Raw genomic sequence first — 25,433 nt, 5'->3', positions numbered from 1 at the left:
GATCTGCAGGTTATCATGGGGAAAGACACAGCAAGGGGCAAGCTAGTGAGCAGCAGGGAGATATCACAGGAAGAGCCAACTATACTTCAGTAAGAATCTGCATGTAAATAGAGATGGTGCCAGGAGGAACAAGTGGTTTGAATAAGAGTGAGATAAATGAGAAAGATGAGAGAGAATGACATGCACTTCACAGACTTGTATTTTCTGCCTTCTTTGGTGCTGGATGGCAGGGGTCATTGCAGTAACTCATGGTGTTGGTGGAGGAGGGTTTCCAGTGTGTCAGCCAAGGGACTGGCGATGCAGGAAGCTCAGAGTTCTGGTGTCAGTAGCATAATTTCCTGCTGCTTTTCTTGATGAGTTGTTGTTTTTTTGTTGTTTTGTTGTTTGTTTGTCAAAGCCTTCCCTGTAATGCTTCCTCCTTTTTTCAGTTTATTACCTGCCCCAATGCCCAATAAGTCTTCCAAATGTTTAATTCATTCCAGTTCTTAAGGATCACCTTCAGCTGAGGGTAGAAGTAGGTACTCTGGCAAAAAAATAATGGCAAATCCTGTTTTTTTGATAAGGCAATACACTCTACCTGTAAGAACTTAAATAATCCTGCATTCTCTGACTTTCAAATATACTCAGTGCCAGAGGGCTTTTGAACTTCCTGGTACAGAAACTCCACATTTCATGGGAATATGATGCAGAACAAGTGTGGAGAGGAATAGTTGGAAGGATACTGTGATTAGCTCTGGAATGGAATCTCCAGTAATTACTGGTTTGCTTTGTTAGGACCTCTGTGAAGACCCCCGCCTGTTTGTGAATGGAATCAGCTCCCATGACTTGCACCAAGGCACCTTGGGGAACTGCTGGTTTGTGGCTGCATGCTCCTGCTTGGCTTTGAGGAAGACCCTCTGGCAGCAGGTAGGTGATCCATGTACTTGATGCATGAAATAAAGCTAATAAACCTTGGTTGTTTCCCTGCCTAACAGTCACTGTTTTTCCCTCTAGGACTAATATGCCTCTGATGAGTGGTGAATTTTGGTGGCTTCAAATCTTCCTTTTCTTTAGAAATTCATTTTTCATGTTATGAAACCTCCCCACTCCACAGTCCCATTGAGCACCAAAGAGATACAGTAAAGCCAGGGAGTGCAATAGGTTCTGTTTGTCTTTCTCTGCAGATCATTTAAAATGTTATTTTCCTCATAGTTTCTTTGAAGTGGGGATAAATTCAACTTTGTGCCAAATTCACCCTCTTTTTTCACGTCTTCATCTGTCTAAGGTCAACTCATGAAGCTGAATATCAGCACAGTGCATGCTCCAGGGCAGTCTGCCCTCTAGTTAAATCTTCACGTTTTTTTGCACGTTTTGCACGTTTGGTGAACTTCTTTTTGCATGGCTTCTCAGGTGATTCCAGACTTTAATGAACAAGAATGGGACCCTAAAAACCCAGAGAAATATGCTGGGATTTTCCGTTTCCGTTTCTGGTGCTTTGGAGAATGGACAGAAGTGGTTGTTGATGATCTGCTGCCAACGATGGATGGGAGGTTGATCTACTGCCATTCCAATGTGAAGAATGAATTCTGGAGCGCATTACTGGAGAAAGCTTATGCAAAGTATGACCTAGTTCATTGTACTTTCAGTCTTCAGTGTTGTCCCTCTCATCCACCTGTTTTTGTCTTTCAACTCTATTATACTTTCCATAAGTTTTAGATTTGCTGCTAGTAGACAACCTAAAAAAAATATTGAAAATGCCTCCTTTAATCTCCATGGAGGAGATGAATCATGAAAGAGTTCAATGTGCTCTAGTTCAACAGATTAAAGCCTTAAGTATCATTTCACTCCTTTCCTAGAAACCCAGCAAACCCATCTGTAATCTGCTGCTTTGTTTTGTTGTGTTTTTTTTTTTTTCCTTGGTGAGACACAAATATATTACCTCCATTCAATCCAAATTAGAGCACTTCTAGCATCCATGTGTTGACTGAGAGTGTTCTGTGTTACCTCCAGGCTGGCCGGATCTTATGAAGCCCTAGATGGGGGCAGTGCTGCAGATGCAATTGTGGATTTCACTGGAGCCGTGTCAGAATCTATTGATTTGGTACATGGCAAATATGGTGAGATTATTTCTGAGCAGATGAAGCTGTTTGAAGACTTGCTGAAAGTGCATAAAAGAGGCGGACTGATCAGCTGTTACATCGCGGTATGTACAGTGAGATGGATTTTAGGAGTAAATGCAAAAAATTTACCAAAAATATCATTATTAGTATAAGTATATTGAGTATGTCCTTTATTTGTGTGCTTTGGAAAAGCTTTGTATGGGAAAAGCTAGCAAGTTGGCAGTGCTGTTAGTCAAGTTCAACTCCAAGAGCCACTAAATACAATCACAAAACCACAAAGCCTTTCTTGCTGCCACTTTACTGTGGATCTGAAATTTTATTCTTTCCAAATGGTCACATTTGTGTATTGACCCAAGGTTAATCCACCTAGAATGCCCCAATTTACAGGCCAGATGGCAGTGTTCAGTTTCTTTATTTCTTAGGGAAATCTGTTTACAGAAAATAGTTCAGCTGGCATGGAGCTGCTGGGGCTTCTTGACTTTGGTAGTTGTCTGATGTAGTTGTCTGGTCATTGTAACACTAAGCTGAGATGAAAGGCTGAGCTCACTTGGTTATTGAGCAGTACTGTTTGTTAATAAGACTCCCCATTAGAATTAACCTTCAAAAGTTGCCTGTGCTGGCTAGTGTGAGGCAGCTACCTCAGGTGCCTACGTTAGGAGGCCATGACCCTGAAGTTCCCTTAGACAGTAGAGAGGGGATGATTTCCCCAGGGTTGACACAGGGCTGCCTTCTGTGACAGCTTTACCTCTCTGGATTCACTTGAGGTGCTAGAAGCAGGTCAGTAGCAGCCCCCAAAGGATGCTGTATACTTCATAAGCCACTGGCAGACAAGGGCCTTGCACAGCCCCTTGCCATAGGAGAGAAACCACTGACAACTGGGCTTAACTCCCCTTCCAACACAGTCTGCATGTCTGGCCATGACAGGGGCAGCACTGAAATTCTGAATTTTCTGAAGCTCTTATTGCAGACAGAGGTCTAACAAACTGCCATGGCACTTCACTATTTCCTAAAGATTGCTTCTAAGTGCTTTTTAAAATGCAGTCTGTGGGAAGGTGGTCATTCTCTAGAATTTACATGGGTGGCATCTAGGGTCACTTCAGCATCTTACTTCCAGGTCCTCTGCTTCCAGCTTTAGACCTTAGCTAAGGCTAATCTTATGTGGACTTAGTTAAATCACTTCAACATTTTGCTTTAATTTTTCCAAAGGCAAAGAGGTCTTGTTGAGAGTCTCACAGTTGCCAGACCATCTGTCAGTTCAGTTCCAATTTGATATAAAAATTGATTTATTTATTTTATTCTTATATTTGGGGACTGAACACTATCATATCAGTGAAACACCTGCCTTACAAGAAGGACCCTGTCTGTTTCAACCAGAGAAATTCTGTAACCTCTAAAAGTATCAGAGTGCATTCATAACTCTAATAACAGAAATGGGCATTGGACCCACTGGCTAAATCCTGAGGCCATACAGTGTCCTGTTGAGGACACCACCAGACAGTGCAGAGTCATCAATATCCAGAGACCCATTTGGTAAAGATTACAAGATTTTGGGAGGACTGATAAAGATTGTCCATCAGCCTTTAATTCTCTGAGGCCAGGAGAAGACCAAATGGGCGTAGTAGTTGATATTGTCCTATTCTCTGGGCTTCTATCTGCTAGGATGTGTCTGGCAGTATTACGCAGAAGACCAGACTAGTGAGACATGAGTTTTGAGCCCCAGTGCTGCTGTTATCCTGCATAGTCAAATCACTTGGGAAGGGAACATACAGCTCTGTGAAAGAAAACAAGCCTTCCCCCTGCTGCCCCTTGAACATGTATCTGTCAAGTGCCCTCAGTGATGTAAATTCTGGTGTTTGTTTTTTGTTGTTGTTGTTTTGTTTTTGTGGTGTTTGTTTTGTTTGTTTGTTGTTTTGTTTTATTCTTGGTGCTAAAGGCTTCTTCTGGCAGTACCTATGAAGGGGAGACACGGATGGGTCTTGTCATTGGTCATGCCTACTCAGTGACTGCAATTCGGAAGATGCGCCTTGGAGAAAGGCTCACATTCTCTTTTAAGGCAGAAAAGCTGTTTATGATCAGGCTGAGGAATCCTTGGGGAAAAAGAGAGTGGAATGGTGCCTGGAGTGACAAGTAAGTGCTGCAAATCCAGTGTCAAAGGAATGAAACTGAGTAGGGTCACCAGACAGCAGATGTGTGGTGCAACACCATGAGACACAACGTCAGGCTGCAGCACTCAGTGGTGACTGAACTGTTGTGCCATCTCTTCCCAAGTGTAACATTCTGTGAGCAAATGAACACATCCTGGAGGAGCTGGGGGGTTATGGCTTCCTGGACATCAGTTTCCTGTATACATCACTGATCTGACACGCTGGAGCATGAGTAGAAAACAAGCCTGTGGTTCAGGTGGTGAGTCAAGAACATGAGGTTTGTTCCCAGCCTCACCACTGACTTTGTCTGTGACAACTGCTAGTTACGGTCCCGCGGTGGCCGTTCCTCCGAGAGAGGCAGCGCCGCGTGTGACCCTCGGGCTCATTCACAAACCCCTCCACATTGAGAGGGGGAGTCGCAAAAGTATCCTGACAGCCGGGAGCCCCCCGGTACTGGCTCGCGACACTGGGGATGGTCCAAGTATTTTCTTCTTAGATAATTTAAGTGACTGGTGGAAAATGCTGTAAAATTGCCACATCTGTGATTTCTTGAATTATTTTCTACTGAATTTCAGTGTGGGCCATGAGATGAGCAGGCATCCCTGCAGAAATACGATTTCTGGAGGGGACGTATTCCATCATTGGCAATTTACACATGAAAAACATTTAACTGGGATGTTGCTGTTCAGCACTGCTTACCAGCTACTGTTAGCATTTAATAATGCAAGACTCTTAACAACAGCATATAAAGTTCTTATCTCCCATACTTCAGCTAACAAAAATCTATTCCCTTCAAATAGTTTGGTTTGGGTAAAATGTGAAGAATGTGCAGAAGAGCTACTATGTCTAACTTAAGCCTTTGTGGTTCTCCACTAGCCCTTACCTTGGCAGACCTGCCACTCATTCCAGTGGAAGCACTGAGGACTTTAATGTTGGCTCATGGGTTTTAGCTTAGCAGAATTAAATTGAGGGTTTACAAATAGGTTAAGAAAATGTCTGTTATGGCAAGTAACCTTCCTTCTCTCCTGCTAACTACCTTCAACTTTATCCTCCAAATACTTTTGGAAAGGGAGTAAGGAATAGTGGCTCTGTTTGTCTAATGTGACATGTTAGGGAAGGGGCTCCTGCTGTTTTCTGATTGCATTTAGGATCCTGTGCTCCCCTGCAGTCAGCAGGAAAAGGCAGGTGCCTTCAGGGGACAATGCAGAGCATGTGTAAGTTTTATGCTAATGAAGTGTCTATGTGTGTAGTGCTTCTCTGGAAACTGGACACTAGGCTCGTGCTGCAGCTGTTTCTTCTCCAAGGCTCTCTGGGGAAATCTCAACGCTCAGGCCTGTTTTATTTAAGAAGATCAAAAGACAAAGAGAACCCCCTTGGTCTAAGTGAAGTGTTCAATAATATTCTGAGGAGGAAAATCAGGTTTCTTTAGAAGGGCCTTAGAGAATCGAGTCAATCTCATGACCTTTCAAACCAGCTGTTTAAGTGTCCTAAGGGATGGTGTGACAAAGGAGATCTACAGTTCTGCTCTAGTCATACCAATTTCCCATTCATCTTTGAGTAGCTTTCAAATCAGTTGATGTTTTAAAACTCCTACTGTAAGCCCCACACCTTCTTCATTAATATAATCTGCCTTTATAACAAGACCATGAGGGAACTTTAATTGCAGTTTTTTTCCAGGTGTACTTAATTTAGGTTATTAATAATCTTTGGTTTCCTTTTATTTCTGTCACCCTCCCACACTTCCCCCCCATTTAGTTCTGAGGAGTGGAACAAAATCAGCAATTCAGAACGTAAGAGCTTGGGACTCACTCTTGAGAATGATGGAGAGTTCTGGTGAGTGGGAGTCATTTGAAGAGCTTGGAGGTACAGGTTACACTGAGTAATTTTCATTAATTCTGCCATTTAACAGCTTTGAAAACAACTCCCCGAAATGTATAAGGTTATCCAGTCCTGGCACAAGGTGTGTTTCTTTTGAAACTCTTGAGAGATGACAGAGAAAAACAGAAAAACTGAATTAAAAACTAGTAGAACAAAATCAGTAGCTCTCAGTAAGTTTAAGTTTCAAACACCATCAAAATCTGTTATCCATATTCAGGACGTTAATTTGGAATCCAAGACAACACATGTGCTGGTTTACATGACAGAATGCCAAATATTGAACACACTGTCAATCCTGTTTACTGACTGCTGTACTTATCTCTAGGATTTCTAGGTCAGCTGTAGCTTAGGTATCTGCAATTTAAATTGCAGCCAAGGAATTTTCATGTTATATCAGTATTTTCCAGCATGGGCACAAAAAGTGTTTGATTTCTAGAATCTGGTAATTTTGCCTCTGGTTAGAGCTTAGAACACACCAAGGAAGCCCATCAGCTTCTTCAGTAGATCATCAGTGTTGCATTGAGTGTGCTCGTAGGGCTAAGTATGACAAGTCTTCTGTTTGCTTGGCTTTGTCAGAACTGGTGACTGGAGGCCAGCTGAAGGGTTTGGTTCTGGGCCATTAATAAGCCAGGACGTGATGGTAGTTCAGAGGTGCTAAGCTGTTAGAGGAGGTGAATGTTTTTAACTGCTCTGTAATCCAGTCTGTCACTTTAGCCAGCACAGTTTAGAGCATTGAGATGGTGCTAAATAAAAGCTATGTCAAGGTACAGAAGTTTGAACAATGCTCAGGGACAGCTGTAAACAATAAGGACTGTAATAATGAGGAGTGGATGGTGCTTTGGTTGCAGGCAGTCTCTTTTGCCTTTGCAAAATATATGTTATCAAATCCAGCCTGGTACTACAACCCATCCTTGAGGCTTAGGTGCTGCAACTGAGCATTTTCAGAGCTGACCAAGCACACTTCCTCTACATTAAGTTCTAAGATGGTGTGATTGTGGTTTCCACAAGTATTTCCACACGCAGAGCTTTCCAGTGAATCAGTCTGTCCTCTGGACAGCTGAGCAATGTCTCCTTTTAAATTACTGGAAATTTTGGTGTGTTATTTTGGCTATTTGCATGAGTATCACTGTTTATTTTTAAGTAAACCATGACTTTCTTGGTGTTCCATGGAATAGGATGACGTTTGAAGACTGGTGTAAGAATTTCACTGATGTGGACATCTGCCGGATTGTCAATACCTCCTACTTCAGCATCCACAAGACCTGGGAGAAGAAAATTATGCATGGGGCTTGGACAAAGAATTCAGAGCCCCTGCTAAATCGCTGTGGTGGGTGCTTTGATAACAAAGAGACCTTTCTTCAGAATCCCCAGGTGAGAATACCTGTATTTTGTGAGGTGTTGAAGTGTATCCACTTTAGATAGGGCTTCTGAAGTATCCAAAGTATTTAGGAGTTGGCAGTGACTACTTGACAGACATCTCATTGCTGGTTCACTGCATGTTTCAGTGTTTCATGTTTCAGAGAGATTTGTGTGAAATCTCTCAGAAAAATTTAGGTATTTGTTTAGGACTGATCATGCTTGGGGCAGATGAGTCAGGCAGACCAGGATTAGTGAAGACCTCTCTTGACTTCTTTCAGTTTCCCAGTTGTAGAAGGGCAGAAAGTCTCATTTTCTACTGACAGAACTCCATTTACTTAACATCCTTAAACAGCCTGAGGATTTGATCCACTGTATTTAGTTAGTATTCCTTTGCATTATCTAATATTCTGAAAGCATCTAGTCTCATAATCACTACAGAATTTTCCTTGTCTCATCCTACCTGGTGACTTTCCAGGTATTCAAGTTATCTGTTCATCCATTCTTACTCCATTTCTTACTTTACTGCCCTTCTTGGAGCTGTATGTTTTCCTCCCAGTCCATGCAAATTCAGGCATAAAACTTCCATTACTGTTGATGAGATCTGGGCACCTACTGTTTACCTGCCACAGAGAACAAAATATTTGTGTTGCAGTTGAGCACAAATGCCTGGTGTAATGGAAGTTCTTTTTATTCCAGTTTTATCTCTAGGCTACTTGATTAAAAGGCTCTTAACAGCAGTGCTGGAACACATTTATGTTAGTTTAAGGCCATTCTAAATTACTGTGACAAATACTTCCACAGTCTAGAGATAATCTGTCTTTTTTCCCTGAGTGAAATCTCTGACACTAAGGCCTCCTGTGAAGTTTGTCTGTACAGAGAGGGATTGTGACACTTCAGGACCTTCCACATCTCAGTTTGGCCTGGGATGCTTCAGGTTATCTGACAAGGAAATACTGCAAATGGTTCAACGGGGACAATAATTAAAACGTGCCTTACTAGGTGCTGCTACATATTTATACCTTGCTTTTTAGATTCTCCCTGCAGAGGCTCTTTACAACCCCTAGGACTGTCTTCAGGATCCTGTGCTTTCTCTGCTGCAATGTTTCTACAGCATGCAAGTTAGAGTATGAATTTGTACCAAATCCAGTCAGTCCAGAACAGTAGGCGCTAGTTCTGTACTGGACTGTAAATATTGTGAACAACTAATAAAGCCCAGAGGCTTGGGAAGGTATTGATTTTCTTTCCAGTACTGCTGTGCTTCAGCCAGCCCTGCTAGAGGTTGATGTTTCTTCCATGTGAGTGTGACACTGCCTGAGATAGTGAGGGTCAGGAATGAGAAATGGATGGAGCCTTATTCTGCAGTCAATACAGGGGATTGTTCCACACCAGTAACCAAGGCAATCTCCGTATCTACCTCAGAACAAAGCTTAATGACAATTTGCTTTTTAGCAGCTCTTGGAGAAGCAGGGAGGGGGGAACTGAACCACTGATGATACTCCTCTCCACACTGTCAGAGGATTTCAACTGAAATCAGAATGTGTATTGCACATAGTCCCCAGCTGTGCTCTGCTGGTTTGTGCTTTTATTTGTTTGCTTCATATTTAAAGGTGTTAGATGATGGAAGAATACAGCATCTGTCTAAACTAGTGTGCTCTTCCTCCTCACTGGTTCTGACGACTCAGATTTGCCTTCTCTATGCGGAAGACAAAATTTGAAGTAGTCTCTAATAGTGAATAAATTTGAATGTTTAATTTTTTGTTGTATAAAAATAAATAGCTATCTGACTTTTTGTCTACTGAAGGAGTACATGCTTATGAACTGGTCTGGCAGTGATATTTAATAACGTAAGCAATTCAAGTCTCATTTATTGAGATGAGAACTACTGCCTTAATTTGAAATTATTTCCTTTGATTGGTCTTAAACCCAAGTTAATTCAAGTTTAGACAGTTTGGATAAAAGATTTGCATGTTAAAGATGCAGGGTCCTTCTTGGCCCATTTGACTGGGTATTCCTAAGACTTTCAGGAAAATGGAGAAAGCCCAAAATTAGCAATCCTGTCATTCTATATTAAATAGAAATTGTAGGTGCAGAACAAAGACGAGACTTTTCGGTTTTTTTAACTAAGATTCCTTCATTTACAGATCCTATATAAAGATACTTGAAATTTACAGGCCCTATTGAGATATTCAAGTTGAAACAAGAATCAAAGATTATCAAAGACCCCTTCTGGAGTCTATTGGCTAATTTTTTTAATCTCATTCCTGATTTACATATATATAAAACTTAATAATTTGTCTTTTGCTCAGAGGTGTTCTCATCTGCTGCCTCAATAGTTATTTTTTAATGATTTCTCATGCTGTGAATTATGTGAATTATCTGTTTCAGTGTCTCTGATATTTTTGGTTTAATGATTAATTTTCAGCTGCAAATTGCTGGGAATGACCATTACATGAAGCACTCTTCTCCTACTGCCAAATGTATTTTGATTTGCCTCCTTTGTGTGCACATATTTCCTTGGTGATGGCTTTATCCTCAATATCCTAAGACATTTCTAACAGCTTACCCTCTTCTCCCTTGTATTAGTACATCTTTGATGTGAAGAAGACAGAGGACAAAGTGTTGGTCTCGTTACAACAGGAGGATCGCCGCAAATACAAGAAAGAAGGGAAAGGAGACAGCATCCCAATTGGCTTTGAAATATTGAAGGTAGGCAGCCATCAGCAGCCCTGGTCCAGAGTTTGCTCAGCAGTCCTGCTCCAGCTTGGCAGTGAGATCTTGGGCAGAGGGAGGCACGATTATCATGGCGGGGTCTGGCCCTCTTCTCAACATGAGCTGTATGTGTGTTACACAGACTATTTGTACTAAATAGAGGGAGGGAGGGAGGGAGGGAGGGAGGGAGGGAGGGAGGGAGGGAGGGAGGGAAGGAAGGAAGGAAGGAAGGAAGGAAGGAAGGAAGGAAGGAAGGAAGGAAGGAAGGAAGGAAGGAAGGAAGGAAGGAAGGAAGGAAGGAAGGAAGGAAGGAAGGAAGGAAGGAAGGAAGGAAGGAAGGAAGGAAGGAAGGAAGGAAGGAAGGAAGGAAGGAAGGAAGGAAGGAAGGAAGGAAGGAAGGAAGGAAGGAAGGAAGGAAGGAAGGAAGGAAGGAAGGAAGGAAGGAAGGAAAAGAAAGCAAGAAAGTTAATGCTCGTAAGGAAGGAAAAGAAAGCAAGAAAGTTAATGCTCGTAATGTGGAAGTTTGTTTACTCCTTCTCACTGGGGACTCCTGCCTACATTTCATTGGCAAATACAGCCAAGTGAATGTGTTTGGAAAGTCTACAGTTCTTCCTTTGTTACTTAGAAAAAAGAATCAAGAGTGTTTTTAAAAGCTGGAGTAGTAGGTAGGAAATAAGCATATGTGAAAAGGAACCAAAGGGATCCCAAACAATAATTTAATTGCACTTCCAGGGTAAATAGAGTACAGTGAAAACATATGAACTGAAAGAAGGAGGAAAGCAAGAGGAACAGCTATACATCTGCTTTTTCACTGAGGATCAGGATTATCTTATCATCTGATGCTATCGCTAGTGGGACTACACTTAGCCTAAGAAAGTAGCATAATTTACCTTGCCTTGTTCATGCCTGTGTAGCTAATGTGGAAAGGTTTGGAAAACAAAATCACACCTTCAGAAAAGTTTCAGTGCTCTGTCTTTATTTCTTTTCAACAATTTTTCTGTTTCAGAAGTGTTCTAACCCACCAGGCTCATTATGATGACTAAAAGCCTTTGGAAGACCAAGGCCTAAATTATCTGAAGTCAAAAGAGAGCTACCAGAAAATAATGTAGGGTGGTCCTTGCCCCCAGGAGCTGCTTAAGAAATAGCTTTATAGTCTAACTGTGCTGTGACAGGTATCAGTTCCTGAAGTGCAGAACAGCACTGCTTGGTATGTGGGCTAGCTTTTGGAGCACTGAGTTGCCCATCGGGACTCTCTCTGCCACAGATTCAGTGGCTGAAAAACCATTTGCCAAACCGTTTGTCTTTATTGCACATTGTCTTTTCTGCCCATGGAAGGCTGGGTGATGTGCAGGGAAATCCTGCCTGTTAGCTCTGATATCCCTCCTCTCACTAATCCTTATACTGTAGGTGGAAGATAACAGAGGCTATCGACTACACAAGCTCACTGTGCAGGAGAGAGTGGCCACGTCTCCCTACATCAACACACGCACCGTCTTCGTGAAGAGGATCCTTAAGCAAGGCCGCTACGTCCTTATCCCAACTACATATCTTCCTGGTGTCACTACAGAGTTCATCCTGAGACTCTTCACAGATGTGCCATCAAAACTCAGGTAGGTTGCAGTCACAGTGAGATGAGATCTTCCCCTGCCTACACTGGCTGCACATCCTTGGAAATTGTTGCCTGGTTGCTCCCAAATATCCCAGATTCGCTAGCTCATATCACAGAATCACAGAATATTTTTGAGTTGGAAGGGACCTTAAAGATGATCGAGTTCCAACTCCCCTGCATGGGCAGGGACACCTTCCGCTAGAACAGGCTGCTCAGAGCCCCATCCAACCTTTGAAACCAGTGGTCTGCGAGGGCAGAAATAGTGTTTCATGAAATCAGGCTCACTGAATTATTTTCTTGCTTTGATACTATTTTCTGTGATTTAAAATGGGTTTTTTTCCACCACTTCTGCTGCCATGTGAAAGATGAGAAGTCTGTCATTTCTGTACCACAAACTTCATATGTGGTAGATGATGAAAGAGTACAAATCTCATGTTCTGAAAATGCCTAATTTCCACAACCATTGATTGTTTGCTTGACATTCATTGCTTCAACTGCATTTCCCATGATTTTTCAGGGAGCTGAAGTCAGATAAGCCCAAAATGACATGTTGGAGTCTTCTTTGTGGCTATCCACGCAGAGTCACCCAAATCAAAATTCAGTCTGCAGAGGGCTTACAGAAGCAAGACAGATCAGGTGGTAAGTGTAAAGCCAGCCCGGATGAGTGGAAGAGGCTTCTTCACTTCTCTAAAATGATCTGAGTTCATATGTAAGCAGCCAGAAATTATCCTAACAAACTGAAGACTTACGGGATTTTTTTCAGCATATTGTAAGATGTCCAAGGGAGAGATCAGATGAATAAGGTGATGTAAACCAGCAAGAGTAGTGTTTCATCTATACTGGTCCAGGTGGGCAGTAGTAGCCAGACCCTCCTGAGAAGCTTTTTGTGGGGATTAGTTAAAAAATTCACCTCTTAGGATTTTGTGTTTTCTAAATGGAGAATATCCAGGCTTATGTAGTGCTGACTTACCTCAGTAATGTCATTCATTGTCTTCAGAGCACTTACTTATTCATTACCACAAGCTTAATAGCACTTCAGCGAGGAAATGATGGTTTTCAAACAAGCATTTTCATCTGGATAGACTAAGACAGGAAGAGGTTAAATTACTTGAACAGGACTGTGTAGCTACATGTTAAAGGAAGTGTCCTGAAGGATACTAAAATGTCTTAGTGGCACCATCTTTGTGGCACCTGATGTTACAGTTAATCTGGAGACTTGTCCAGTTGTCATTTGCTTCCTCATTTTCCACTCCTCCCTGTCTGTCAGCTTTCATTTTTTAAGACCAATGTAGGAAAAGGTAGACCCACACAGCACTGAGTGGTTGGTAGGGAAAAAGCAAAGGAGCAAAGATACTAAAGTGAAATTGGAACAGGAAAATAAAAGGGTTCCTGAAACATCTGCTGTGTGTGCTCCAGGTATCTCTTCAGCTCTCTTCAGTTTAAGATGTGGAGCTCAGTTGCATTAATTTCTTGTGGTACAGAAGGCAGTAGTCTTAGACCTGTAGTACAGTTCATCTTCAGTCTCACAACACAGCTGTACATTTTCTCCCACCAGCTGCCTACAGTTGTATTTCAGTCCCCTTTTCAGAGTTGTTCCTGGCACTCACTGAGTGGTGACTGAAGGTACTTTTCCTTGTGAAAGACACTTTCTGGTAAGTCTGCTTGTCTCTTCAATGGACAGGAATGCTGAAGGGAAGTGAGGTAGAAAATTGATTAATTGCATGTTTCTTGGTGCTTTTCTTGAAAAACAGAAGCCACAAACATCTCAGTCAAGCAGGAGATATGACTCTGTGTTCTCAGCAAGACAGGATTGACGGTGAGACTGGAGGGGCTGTACGTGACAAGAATAGCAGAGCAGTGCACTGAAAGGAGCCAGGATGTTCTTGTTCTTGTCCCATGAAGGACATTTTCATTTTTAAGGGTGTTTTTCTTTGGCTTTTAAAATTCCTTAAACATTTTTCTTTAACATTGCCTGCAGTAACGTAATAAAAACCAATTCTCCACCCTTAGCATTTCACAATCTTTAGCACAATTACAGTCTTGACAAGATCATTAAAAACAATTCCCAGCAGCTGCCAAAGCCCAGGCTTGTGATCCAAGAGCACTCGGATTTGGTGCATTGTGACACAGACCCTCAGGAATAGACAAACTGGACTTACAACCAATGTGTAATATATTTTCTAGCTACAGCATAGCCCAAATACCTTTAGTAACCAGTACTACCATGGGTGGCCAAGTTGAACTGTTTATAGAAAATGGACTCATACATTTTTTTGTTTAAACCTAAGCAACACTGCTGCTTAGTTATTTCATCTGCTGAATGAAATGCAGAATTGGGTCAAGTGATAGTATTTGTGAATTAGTATTGAATTAATCAAGTAGCTGAAAAAAATCAGCCTATCACTGTCAGTTTTTTCTGAAGTATTTCCTTTTTCCTGTGTGAAACGTGCCATTTTCAAATTAATCCAAAACAAAAGGGGATTTGAACAGAAAAACAAAATGAATCTTACTGTTTGACTTTGAATCAAAGTTCACAAAAAATATTGATATATTTTCCTTTTGTATCAACATATAGCTTTTAGTAAAAGCCTTTGCCTCTTTGTAGTTTCAAATCTCATCCATTCAGGGAGCCGAGTTCCTTCACTTAAGTAGTTTCCCCATTATCTTGAATTCTGCTGTGAAATCTGTTTGAATCTTTTTTTATTAGCCTCTGCCTTCTAAGGCAGAGCTTCTTGCTGGGAAATTTGGCAAAGCTCCTGATTGATACTCAAGTACGTTTTTGGTAACAGAAAAAGCTGGGTGTGGTACATATTTCTCACATTTGGTAGCTTAAAAGAGTGGATATAGAAATTCCTTGAAGCACACTGCCTGGATGGATATTAAGTTTACACTAGAAAGTAATGTGTCCAGGGACACTAAATATCCCATATTCCATTATTGCTCCTAATACTGCCACAAAAGATTGTGACTCCTTGTCATCTCTCATCTCCTCTCTGGCTTCTCTGGTTCCACATCTGTCCACATCCTTAGATCAAGGAGGAATAGCAGCCAGGCATTTGAAAAAGACCAGCTTCCTCAGCAGTGAGTTTCCATCTCAAAGTCACATGAGCAGTTACCAAAATACCAGCCTTACCTGCTGCTCCTGGAGCATTTCCTGATGTAAACTAGATTTAGAAGTCAACAGCAGCCTCCTGCCTAATCAGTACTGTGAAATGAGCGAAGAGACCAGGCAGCAATTGCCATTGGGAGCAACAAGTAGAAGTTCCTTTCAGGTTAGGCACAGTCAATATGTTTATTCAAGTAGAAAATAGGTAGATTAAGTGTTTGTGTTTGCCTTCTGCTAAGAGGACCTCATACAAAGTTTACTCATTTTCTGGTGCAAAGGTTGTTGGCAGCTTGTTTCTGTGTGAGCTGCTGTGTCTGATTAGCCCTACTGCATTTCACAAGGATTTTCTGACTTCACCTCCTGATCTGAAGCATCTCACCTCTCTAGCTGCTTCTTTTCTTATGCTTAGTCTCTGTCATCCATCATTCCACCTTGTCCAGCCACCTGGCTGGTTTGTCATTATCATCCCTTAGCATAGAGAGAAGACAAACTTGATGATAAAGGAGCAGGTTATGATTCATTTGGAAGCTTCTGAGAACTGAGACATGGCATTAATCTCTCTGACGACCTATCTGAAAACATCAGGATGTCTCTATAGTCTGACAGTTAGGTATGCAGTTCTGGAAAGTAAAAGCAGCCTGAACAGAGGTACCTTTTTTGGTATAACTAGGACAGAGGGATTTTAGACTTGAATGCACTGTTCTTCACATAAGCCCATCACTGTCATCTTAGAGTTTTGCTTAGCTTAAATTTCTGAGCAGCTATTTAAACAAAACTGGAAGAGAATTAAGATTGCACAGCAAGTGCACACCCAGCCTGGGTCACAAGCTAGTTGTCATCAGAACCCTGCTCCCTGCCAGTGAGAGGTTATTTAATCTCTATTTTAAATGTTTATTGGAAAGCTCCTCCTTGATGCTGTCTTTTGTCCATTGTCCTGTCTGGGAAAAATAATGGATGGTTTGCTAAGAAGAGTGGATGAATCTAGCTGCCCACACTCAATTCTGAATGCATAAAGGCTGCTTCTCTTGGAAGTGCCTCTCTGAATTAGCTTGTTCTGAAGTTGATCCAACTATCTGTGTGCCATGCACAGTGACAGGTTAGCAAGAAAATGAGGGAGCACTGTGTGCTTGGAGATTTTCTGTCTCTCATTCCCAAGTCTGTTTTAAACTTGCTCTCAGTACTATCTGTCACACTCTTTACCCAAGAGCTCACTGTGCATAGATTTCCTTAAGCCTTAGAAATATCATTACTGTTCAAGTGCTGCTGGCTTTTACAAATTTCAACTTTTTCCTTTGTTCTGTTCTTTCGTACAACTTGTCGATACATCTGCATGCCCACAGGACTGAGATGAAACAGCTGTTTATACACAGCATGGTTTTCAAGGCACAGCTGAGTCATGTGTGCCTGAGAGCTGAGCCCAGTCTTGCTTCCACTGCCAGAGCAGCTGCCAGACTAGCAGCTCCAGTTGTTTTCACTCCCAGCTCATGGCAGACATTGGAATGGTGCTTTTCCACAATAGTAGCCCTTTCTGCATTGTCTTTGTACTGTAAATAAATCAGCTGTAGCTAAGAACATCCCTGGTCTTACTCCACATATACAGCTCTCCCATTTCTTTCTTCTGTTTTGGAATTGTAGCCAGTCCTCATGATACAACTGACCGTTCAGCAATGCCATCATGAGGTTGTGCTGTGCAGGTACCTTCCATGTTCCTCAGCTTTCCTTCCCCTTTCTCTTAGCAAGCCCCTAGTCCAGCAGAAGTGCATGTTACCTTTTTAAGCTCTCTGTCCTTTCCCTGCCCCTTTTTATGCCCTTTGTCTCTTAATTACTGTAAATAATCAGATGTTGCTTTGCTCTTTGCCTATGGCCAAGGTAGTTGATACTATTTCATGCAAGACCCCGTTTTATTCAGATCCATTTTCCAAGTCTCTTTGCAAAGTGACAAGGTTTTTCATCACTGATTGCACACTGTGGTGATGCCCCATGCCCCAGAGCTAAGTCCACACATTCAGTGACACTGAAAGTAATTGCCCATCAGAAAAAGCCAATATATTGCTACCTGCTATGGAAAGTGTGAGAGGTTGTCAGGGTAACAGGCCTATCACGTGTCTGGCCAGGTGTCATCACAGTGCAGCATATGGAAAATTCTATTTCTTTTTCTTAACTGGAAATAACTCCTGTTTTGGATGTAGCTGTTACATGGTTTGTTTGTGTGAGATGTTGGTATCCATTCCTGCAAATGAGTGATGTGTTTGAGGAAAATCATCGTGGGTATCAATTGTTTAAAAACAAAAGCTGCCTTAAAATTGTGCTGCGTTTTGGCTGTCATTCCAGTGTGGTATTTTCTAGTAAACAGTGACGAAATTGTGTGTAAGAAATGATCACAAGTCTAATTTACAATGTGTAAGTGTACCCACATTCAGTGGGCTTATTTAAAATCCATATCTAAAAAGTAGCAAGGTGTGGAAAAACAGATATGCTGTCATTAACAATAGGAATGGACAGAAATAGTTGTGCTGAAATACAAAAAAATGGGTAGTGTCTGCATTTAATTAAAGTCAATTAGAAAATTTGAGGATAAAGACAGGTGTTTCCAAATGGGTTCTTGCTCCCTGTTGCAGTGGAAATAAAACATTAACATTTATAGCAGAGTTAAAATGTTCCGTGTTTGGTGCTCACATCTAGAGCAGTGTCAGGCAGCTCAGAGTTTCACCTTGAAGACTATCTCTTAGATGAGCTCGGGGGATGCACAGGAAGGGAACGTGGAAAGTTCACAGTCCCAGTCTAGGAGCTGAAGTGGTTTCACAGCAAATGGTGCTTGATTTTCAGCTCTGAGCACCCAGTGGTTGTAAGAGCTATTTCACCTCTGTGGTGAGGGGGACCTAGCAGGGCATGTCAGGGGCTCTGGTGCCCTGTTCCTGTGCACAGCAGTGGTGGTGCTGCCAGGCACAGGAGGGGGTTGCTCCTGCTGGGTTTCTGCACAGGTCTCAGCTGCCATTTTGTGTCCTAAGAGCTGTGCTGCTGATTGTTTTAGGAGCAGATCCCTTTGTGCTTATCAAATGTGAGAACCAGAAGGTGCGCTCCTCTGTGCAACATGATACCACTAGTGCCATCTTCAACACCCAAGTGATTTTCTACAGGAAGAACATCGACAGTCCTATCATTATCCAGGTGAGATCAGCCATGCAGGGTGGGCTGCTGAAGGTGGGTGTGGGAATACAACAGCATCACTGGGCTTGATGTGTGCTAACTGTTACTTCATGACTCATAACCAGGATGAGAACCTCCTCTCACTGGGCTATGCCTGGAGCTATTCAGCTGCTCTACTGTTTCTCTAGTCTAGAGCTTTTCCATAAAACAGCAAGTGATGACACTTAGGGAATAGAAGGTATGTTTCATTCCAATCCTTTGAAGGTATTTATGGAATTACCTTTTGCCTCATTTGGTACCTGACAAAACAGAGACAAAGGAAAATCTAGTGTAGTCCAGAGTCAGTCTGAAATAAAACCAGACCTGGGGCTACTATTAAGAATGTTTTGACCTTGAATTCTTGTCCTGTGAGAATGAGATCCCCCTGTTTACCTCAGCACTAAGAAGCGCAAAGCTTGGTATTAGATGAGGCAGTCCAGGAAAACTTTGGGAGAGTGGAATGGCATTTCAGTGTGATACACACAGTTTCTAGTGTTAGACAAATACTAGGGACTATGTCTCCTTCATCAGTGTAGGGAGATCTTACAAGAAATCTGTGAATCAATTAACAGTGGCACGTAAGTGCCAGAAATTAAGATAGCTTTGTAGCACTGTGTTGCAAGGAGGGATACTTCTCTGAGTGTTCACAGCCTAATGCAGTACTGGTGCATAGTCCTCCTTTACTCCTCTGAACTAATGGCTATATTCTACAAATATTGTAACTAGTAGCAGGATGATACACTGTTATCCCCCAAACCACAGGCTGTAGTTATGAGGGAACAGATACCAGAGCTGATGGCACATGGTCTGGGTTCATGGCATGTGCGGGATTCTCTGATCCTTAGTAAAGCTTTGATTTACAGATGGCACCTCATGCTATCTCTCTACACCATGCAGCTCAAACACTTCAGCTTTTCCAGGGTAACTGAAAGTTAGATACTAATGGACTTCACAGACTGAAGACTGGCATGTGAGACTTGCAGCAAAACCCTTTTGGTTGCTACTTGCTGTACACCCAAGCCCATGCTATGTAGTGACAAAGGACATGTCCAAGGACTCCAAAACAACTGCTGTCCCTTGCTTGAGTGTGTGGACCTGCTTCTAACACAGTCAGAGGAAAAGCACTGAAGACAGTGCAGAGGTGAGCACAAGCAGGCAGAATGGCACAGACAGGCTGATTGCATGTAGGTTTTTACTGCCAATGAGCTCAAACAGGTAACTTTTATTCCTCTTCTAGGCTGGCTGTGACCTGGAAAGCAAAAAGCTGCATTTAGCTCCTTATTTGTATAGTGTATATAAATGAGCATGCAAATCCAGAATCACCCACACCCTCTCTAGACGATTAGCTGCTTTTTCAAGGGGTTGGGGTGGGAGGGGGTCACTCTCCCCCAGCACAGCCCTTTCAGGTGTGGTGTGAGAGAAGCATTGCTTCAGCAGGGTTTATTTCTCTTCCCTTGTCTCTAGGTCTGGAACAGGAACATCCTGTGTGACCAGTTCCTAGGACAGGCGCTGCTGGCAGCTTCACCCAGTGACCCCAGAGAACAGCAGACTCTGCAGCTCCGAGGGAGAGGCAGCCGAGAAGCAGCCGAGGTGCCAGGTCGCATCACTGTCAAGGTTTTTTCCAGCGATGACCTCGTGGAGCTATGAATACCAAAGCCCCGCAGAGCCAGACAGAGCTGTCACCTCACAGCAGGGGGCTTTGTCTGTGTTTTTGTGTGAATGACTCGGGAGCAAAGGTTGCACATAATCATAATCGCTTTAAAAAGAAAAAGCCCTCTAACTCTCCACGTTATCATGGATAACGGGGAGAGAGGCTTTGAAAGAGGGAAAAATACATATTTATACATATATATGTTCATGATACAGGAAATGCAGCAAAAGAGGGGCCAAACTAAATGTTAGCAGATAGGCTCACTAAGATGTGACTGACTCTCTTCCCCAGCAGCATCTCTCAGGAGCTCTTGGCACATAAGCAGGAAGCACATGTGACTGGTCTCACAGGTTCCCAGCACATTGCTGGGACTGGATGCAGGCAGGAATGGCTCCATCTCCGTGCTAAGGTACCAGCAGGTTGGTGGGATGGCAGGCACAAGGTGGATTTCCATGGCAAGTCCTTGTTCACTGCCAGGCTGCATTTGGGAAGGGGAAGCTTTTTAAGCTTTGATTGAAATTTTTTTCCCCAAATATGTATATAAAATTATTGGTGAATTTCATAGTTATTGCTACAGATCAGATGTTTCTATTCCTTGGCAAAAATGTCATTATTACTCAAGGAGTTCAGTCATAGGTCAGAGCCTTAAGCCCAGGCATGCCAGGGCAACGTTAAAATAGAAGGGCAGGTCTTGCAGAGCCTATTTGAACATCACAGCAAATAAGAGCTTTGTGCACATAAAGGCTCTCAGATTGACTTTTTAATTCCATTCTCCACCTCAAGCTGATGACTCACAAATTGGTATCTCTGGCAATAGATAGGCACCTCACAATAGAACCGTGGTTTTGCTCAGAGGACAAATTCAGCAAGGGGAGCCTCCTTGCTAAGGCTTTGTTTAAGCCACATGATGCTAAAAATGGAGTAATACTCCTTTTGCTTCATTAGGTGTGATGGTAGCACCAGACTGAGAGAGGACGAAATTAGCTCACGACATGGATGGGTTTGTAAAACAAAGATGCTGCGCCCTGGCAGGTATCAGGCATCACTCAAAGTTTTGCATGGGTTTGTTGCTGACAGAGCTAATGTCTTTGAAGAAGTTTAGCTTGGGTATCATGGAGGACAGGTCTCGTTTCACATTTCGTTCAAACAGGGCTCAGGTACAAACTTTCTTTTAGCCTTTGCATATAGCCTGATGGAAACATTTCATCATAGCAGGCATTTCCGTGCTGTCAGGCTGTGCAGTGATTCTGGCAGGGGAAGAGGTTCAATGTGTTAGATCTCTTGGAAATGGATTTCATATGGTTGCAAATTCTGGTGTTGAAAGTGAAGCTCAAGGATGACTGTTCTTCCTTTTGTACAGCCAGAAAGTTTTGATTTCTCTGTACCCTGTAACCACTTCAGGCATTTTGTGCAGTTTCTGTAATTTATAAAATGGCTCTCAGTAGAGTTAATGTTTTCACAAAAGGTTTTGAAGTCTCAGGGATCATTGCCATGGAAGGAAAAAGCTTTCTCTGTCATGTTGAAGATGGAATATACAGCTACGAATGATATTTTACCACCATCAGCTTAGTTATGTGGACCAAGTTCCTAAATCCAGCTCTTTTTAAATAGCTTGGGCTCAAGCTGTTTTGCACACAGAGCATTTATCAGATGTGAACTACATGAGGTTGACAGCCCTACAGGCAAGTGAATTCTTCTCTGTAAACTCACAGCTTCAGAGTTGCTTACTCTCAGGTACACTTGTAAAAAATTATTTTTTATTTTTTTTAAAAAGCATGAATTGTCTCACACAGACCAGAGCTTGGGCAAGGCACACAGGAACTGCAGCTCAATCTGTGCTGTCCAAGCCCTGCTCTGAGACCTGTTTGCCTCACTTTTCCTCCCACGCAGTTTGATGCTGTGGTAGCTGCTCCTCAGCAGCGTGGCCCAAGGGGTGACTGCAGCCCCTTGGGTGCAGAGCACCATGCTGGTGTTCCAGCCCTGGATAGAAACCCATGCTGCAATTCGTAGGACAGCAAAGCCTCAGGACAGCACACCAAGGCAGAGCAGAATAGGTCATGTCATACTCCTGTTTCAGACGGACTTTTCTCCAGGGGCTGTTCTGTATGAGAAGGGTGCAGTAAGAAGGGGTTGGCTTGGCCAGCTGATTGATTTGGGTCAGTGTTTAGCCTGAAGAAGGTTTCTCTGAGGGACAGCACCCAGCAGGGCCTGGCTGCTTTCCCTTCTGTGACCTGAGGCAGATGGCAGGAGACCAGAGGAGGCTCATGCCCCCCTGCCCAAATATTTGCCTGATCTGAGAGCTGGTGTGAGCTCATTGAGGGCACCAAGCCAGAGGGGAGTTCCTTGGCTGCTTCCTTGGAGCCCTGCAGCACTGGACTCCAGCTGCGGGCTACACATCCCACTTAAGCATCTGTGTAAGGGTTGTCCCCCATGTCCGCAGGGCAGAGGGAGCTTGACCAGCAGTTCTTTGTTGTGTACAGCCTGACAAGGAGAGAGTGGCTAAAGGTGATGGTTATTATCATAGTGTCGTCTTCTTTGCTGTTCCTCACCCTGAGCAAGACCAAGACCCCGGTTTGGGGACTTGTCCTTGTCCCTGGCCACACAACAGCAGTCTCTCAGGAGCCCTGTTAAGATGTTAATGTGTAGTTGCTGTTTGTCTCAACTAAATGCTCACCGTTTGGAATTCTCACTAGGGAGCTGCGGGGTAGAGAGCCAGCCTGGCTGCTGCAGCGTGGCTGGGGTGCAGGGGGCAGCGCCGGCTGTAACGGGAGCAGCCGGGGCAGTAGCTTTCAGCCCGCATTTCGGAGAGTCGTGTCCTGCACCTTCTGGGGGTGCCGCCGGGTCGGTCTCGCTGTCGGGCCGCGGGCGATGTGGTGGAAGGTCCTTCGGGCTGGCGGTGCCCTGCCTGCCCTGCCTCTGCCCTGCCCCTGCCCTCCCTGCCCTGCCCCTGCCCTGCCCTACCCTGCCCTGCCCGCCCTGCCCTGTCCTGCCGCTGCCGCTGGGCGGCGCCCGCGCCCCGCTCCCGGGCGGCCGCCGCCATTTTGTGCGTGCGGGCGGGGCCGGGCGGGGCCGGACATGGCGGGAGGGCGAGTCCTGCGGGGGCTCGGGGCGCGGGAACCGGCCCCGTGTCGGCGCCGCACGGTTCTGCCCCGTCTGTGCTCTGCACGTGTGTGTAGCAAACGTACGTGCCCAGAGATCTGGGTGATCTTGAGCTCTTCTGCGCCAACGTGACTGCATATTAGGAACAGATACATGTAGTATAGTGTGTGACATGCATAGGAGGGTCTCGGGGGGTGTACAGTACCCCAAAATAGGCAGTATATTGTATAGATGGCTAGAGAGAGGGATCCTTTGAGGGGCTGTGTATCCACCTACATGTATGTATAGATCCTATAATACATAGAATCACAGAACACCAGGTTGGAAGGGACCTTTGATCAGCTGGACCAACCTGTCTTGGCAAAGGCATGGACCAGGCAGGATGGCCTGGCACCTGGCCCAGCTGGGTCCTGAAAGTGCCCAATGCTGGGGACTCCACCACTTCCCTGGGGAGATTATTGCAACATCTGTTTCTTCTTGTGTAAAGTTTTCCTCTTCTGTCCAGTTGGGTTCTCCTCAGGAGTAACTTGTACCATTACCCCATATCTTTTCCATGTGATGTCTTGTAAAAAGGGAGTCACCATCTTCTTCATAGCTGCCCTTCAAGTACTGGGACATGGCAGTGAGGGCTCTCCTAAGCTTTCTTTTCTCCAGGCTGAACAAACCCAGCTCTCCCAGCCTTTCCTCATATGGCAGCCTTCCCAATGCTTTGATAATTTTTGTGGCCCTTCTCTGCACCCTTTCCAGGCTTGTCCACATCTTTTTTGTATAGTGGGAGCCAAAACTGAACACACTATTCCAGATGTGGCCTGACAAGGCTCCCTAGTTCAAGAGAGACAAGGATCTACTTGAGAGAGCCCAAGGAAGGGCTACGAGGATGATTAAGGGACTGGAACACCTGCCTTATGAGGAAAGGGTGAGAGACCTGGGATTTTTCAATCTAGAGGGAAGACGACTGAGGGGAGATCTAATTAATGTCTATGAATACACGAGGGCTGGGTATCAAGAAGGCAGGGACAAGCTCTTGTCACTTGTGCCCCATGACAGGACAAGGGGCAATGGACTCAAACTTGAGCATACGGAGTTCCACCTCAACATGAGGAAGAACTTCTTTGAACAGGCTCCCCAGAGAGGTTGTGGAGTCTCCTTCTCTGGAGACATTCACGACCTGTCTTGGATGCCTTTCTGAGTGGTCTGCCCTAGTTGGTGGCTTTTTTTTTTTTTTTTTTAGTCCTGCTTTGGCAGGGGGTTGGACTTGATGATCTTCGGAGGTCCCTTCCAACACCTAATATTCTTGTGATTCCGTGACTGGAGTGGGATGGTGACTTCTGCTGCTGATGCCCTTGTTGATGCAGCCCAGCATCCTGTTGGCTTTCTTTGCTTCTGCGGCGCACTGCTCAGTGATGCTGAGCTGCTTGTCCACCAGGATGCCCAGGTACCTTTCCACAGAGCTACTCTACAGTCAGGTAGGTCCCAACAGAAGGCTGTCAGGAGCTGTACCAAAAGCTTTGAAGAAATCCAGGAAGACACTGTCTGCTGCTCATCCTGTATTAGCTACGCTGGTTACTTTGTCACAGAAGGTGACCAGGTTTGTCAGGCATGATTTGTCCTTAGGAAATCTGTGCTGGCTTTTCCCAGTCACATATGATTGGACTTGTGTTAGCCCCCAGCAGGATTCTTTCCTTCTACAATTTCCAACTGATGGGGCTGTAATTTCCTGGAGCCTCTTTTAAACCCTTCCTGTAGCTGGGAGTGATATTAGACCCCATCTGTGCTTCTGGGACCTCCCCTGATCTCCACGACTGCTCAGAGATGGTGTAGATCGGCCTTGCAGTGATGTCAGCAGCTCCCTTCACCCCCACTGGGTATTGTCAGGGTTACAGTGCAGCTAACCTAGATGCAACAGTTCTGTAAGGGCCTCTAGTTACAGGGCTTTGTATGTAACACACACACACACATATATATATATATATGTAGGGAGAGAAAGTGTTATATCAGTTACTTGCCTGCTCTTTCCTATATATATAAAAAAACCCCATTATATATACACAACTATGGCTACATACATATACATAGATATATTAATAACATAAAGATGGAAATTGTTTTATAAAGGCTATATTCATATAGTTATGCATTTGTATGAAGGGGGGGTTTGCCTGTGTATATCTTTATGTATAGTGAATTTCATAAACTTATCTAAACCTATATATCTATGCATAAAATGGAGCATTACACAGTTATAGATGTGTCTCTTTTTCCTCTCCAGCCCCATATGGGAAGACAAACACAGACTTTTATATATGAAAATATTTGGGGTTTATATGTATATTTTTGTGTTTTTATATATATGGTTAGAGAGAGTTACATGAAGGACTCTGTGTGCATGCATGCATGTATGTACTTGCATGCATACACATACATACATACACATGTATAAAATATACTATATAATGTATAGAAGATATATACTATATATTATATATATAATGTGTAACATATATACAAGGGCCCCAGTATATATGAAAAAAAAATATACTATATACATGGCTAAGAAGAGGGCACGATACAAGGTCCTGTGGTTCGAGAGCTA

The 25,433-nt window shown here is 43.6% G+C and overlaps 1 protein-coding gene across 2 annotated transcripts in view; it reads left to right on the top strand.

Annotated features, from left to right (window-relative positions):
* CAPN6 (calpain 6) overlaps positions 1-25,083 on the top strand; it is a 59,351-nt gene extending 34,268 nt beyond the window's left edge. For both annotated transcript variants that reach the window (XM_051630408.1, XM_051630407.1), the window contains exons 4-14: positions 775-906; positions 1,390-1,598; positions 1,990-2,182; positions 4,033-4,226; positions 5,999-6,076; positions 7,297-7,492; positions 10,064-10,186; positions 11,597-11,799; positions 12,316-12,437; positions 17,936-18,072; positions 19,555-25,083. In XM_051630408.1, coding sequence (XP_051486368.1) covers positions 775-906; positions 1,390-1,598; positions 1,990-2,182; positions 4,033-4,226; positions 5,999-6,076; positions 7,297-7,492; positions 10,064-10,186; positions 11,597-11,799; positions 12,316-12,437; positions 17,936-18,072; positions 19,555-19,737 — 1,770 coding nt within the window. In that variant the 3' untranslated portion in view covers positions 19,738-25,083. The remainder of the gene's footprint in view (positions 1-774; positions 907-1,389; positions 1,599-1,989; positions 2,183-4,032; positions 4,227-5,998; positions 6,077-7,296; positions 7,493-10,063; positions 10,187-11,596; positions 11,800-12,315; positions 12,438-17,935; positions 18,073-19,554) is intronic.
* Positions 25,084-25,433: the final 350 nt, after the last annotated feature.

The sequence above is a fragment of the Apus apus genome, chromosome 12 (genome assembly GCF_020740795.1).
Source record: "Apus apus isolate bApuApu2 chromosome 12, bApuApu2.pri.cur, whole genome shotgun sequence".
In the NCBI taxonomy this organism is placed as follows: Eukaryota; Metazoa; Chordata; class Aves; order Apodiformes; family Apodidae; genus Apus; species Apus apus.
Note: the sequence above shows the minus strand (reverse complement) of the source record. Positions and strands in the feature narration are given on the sequence as shown.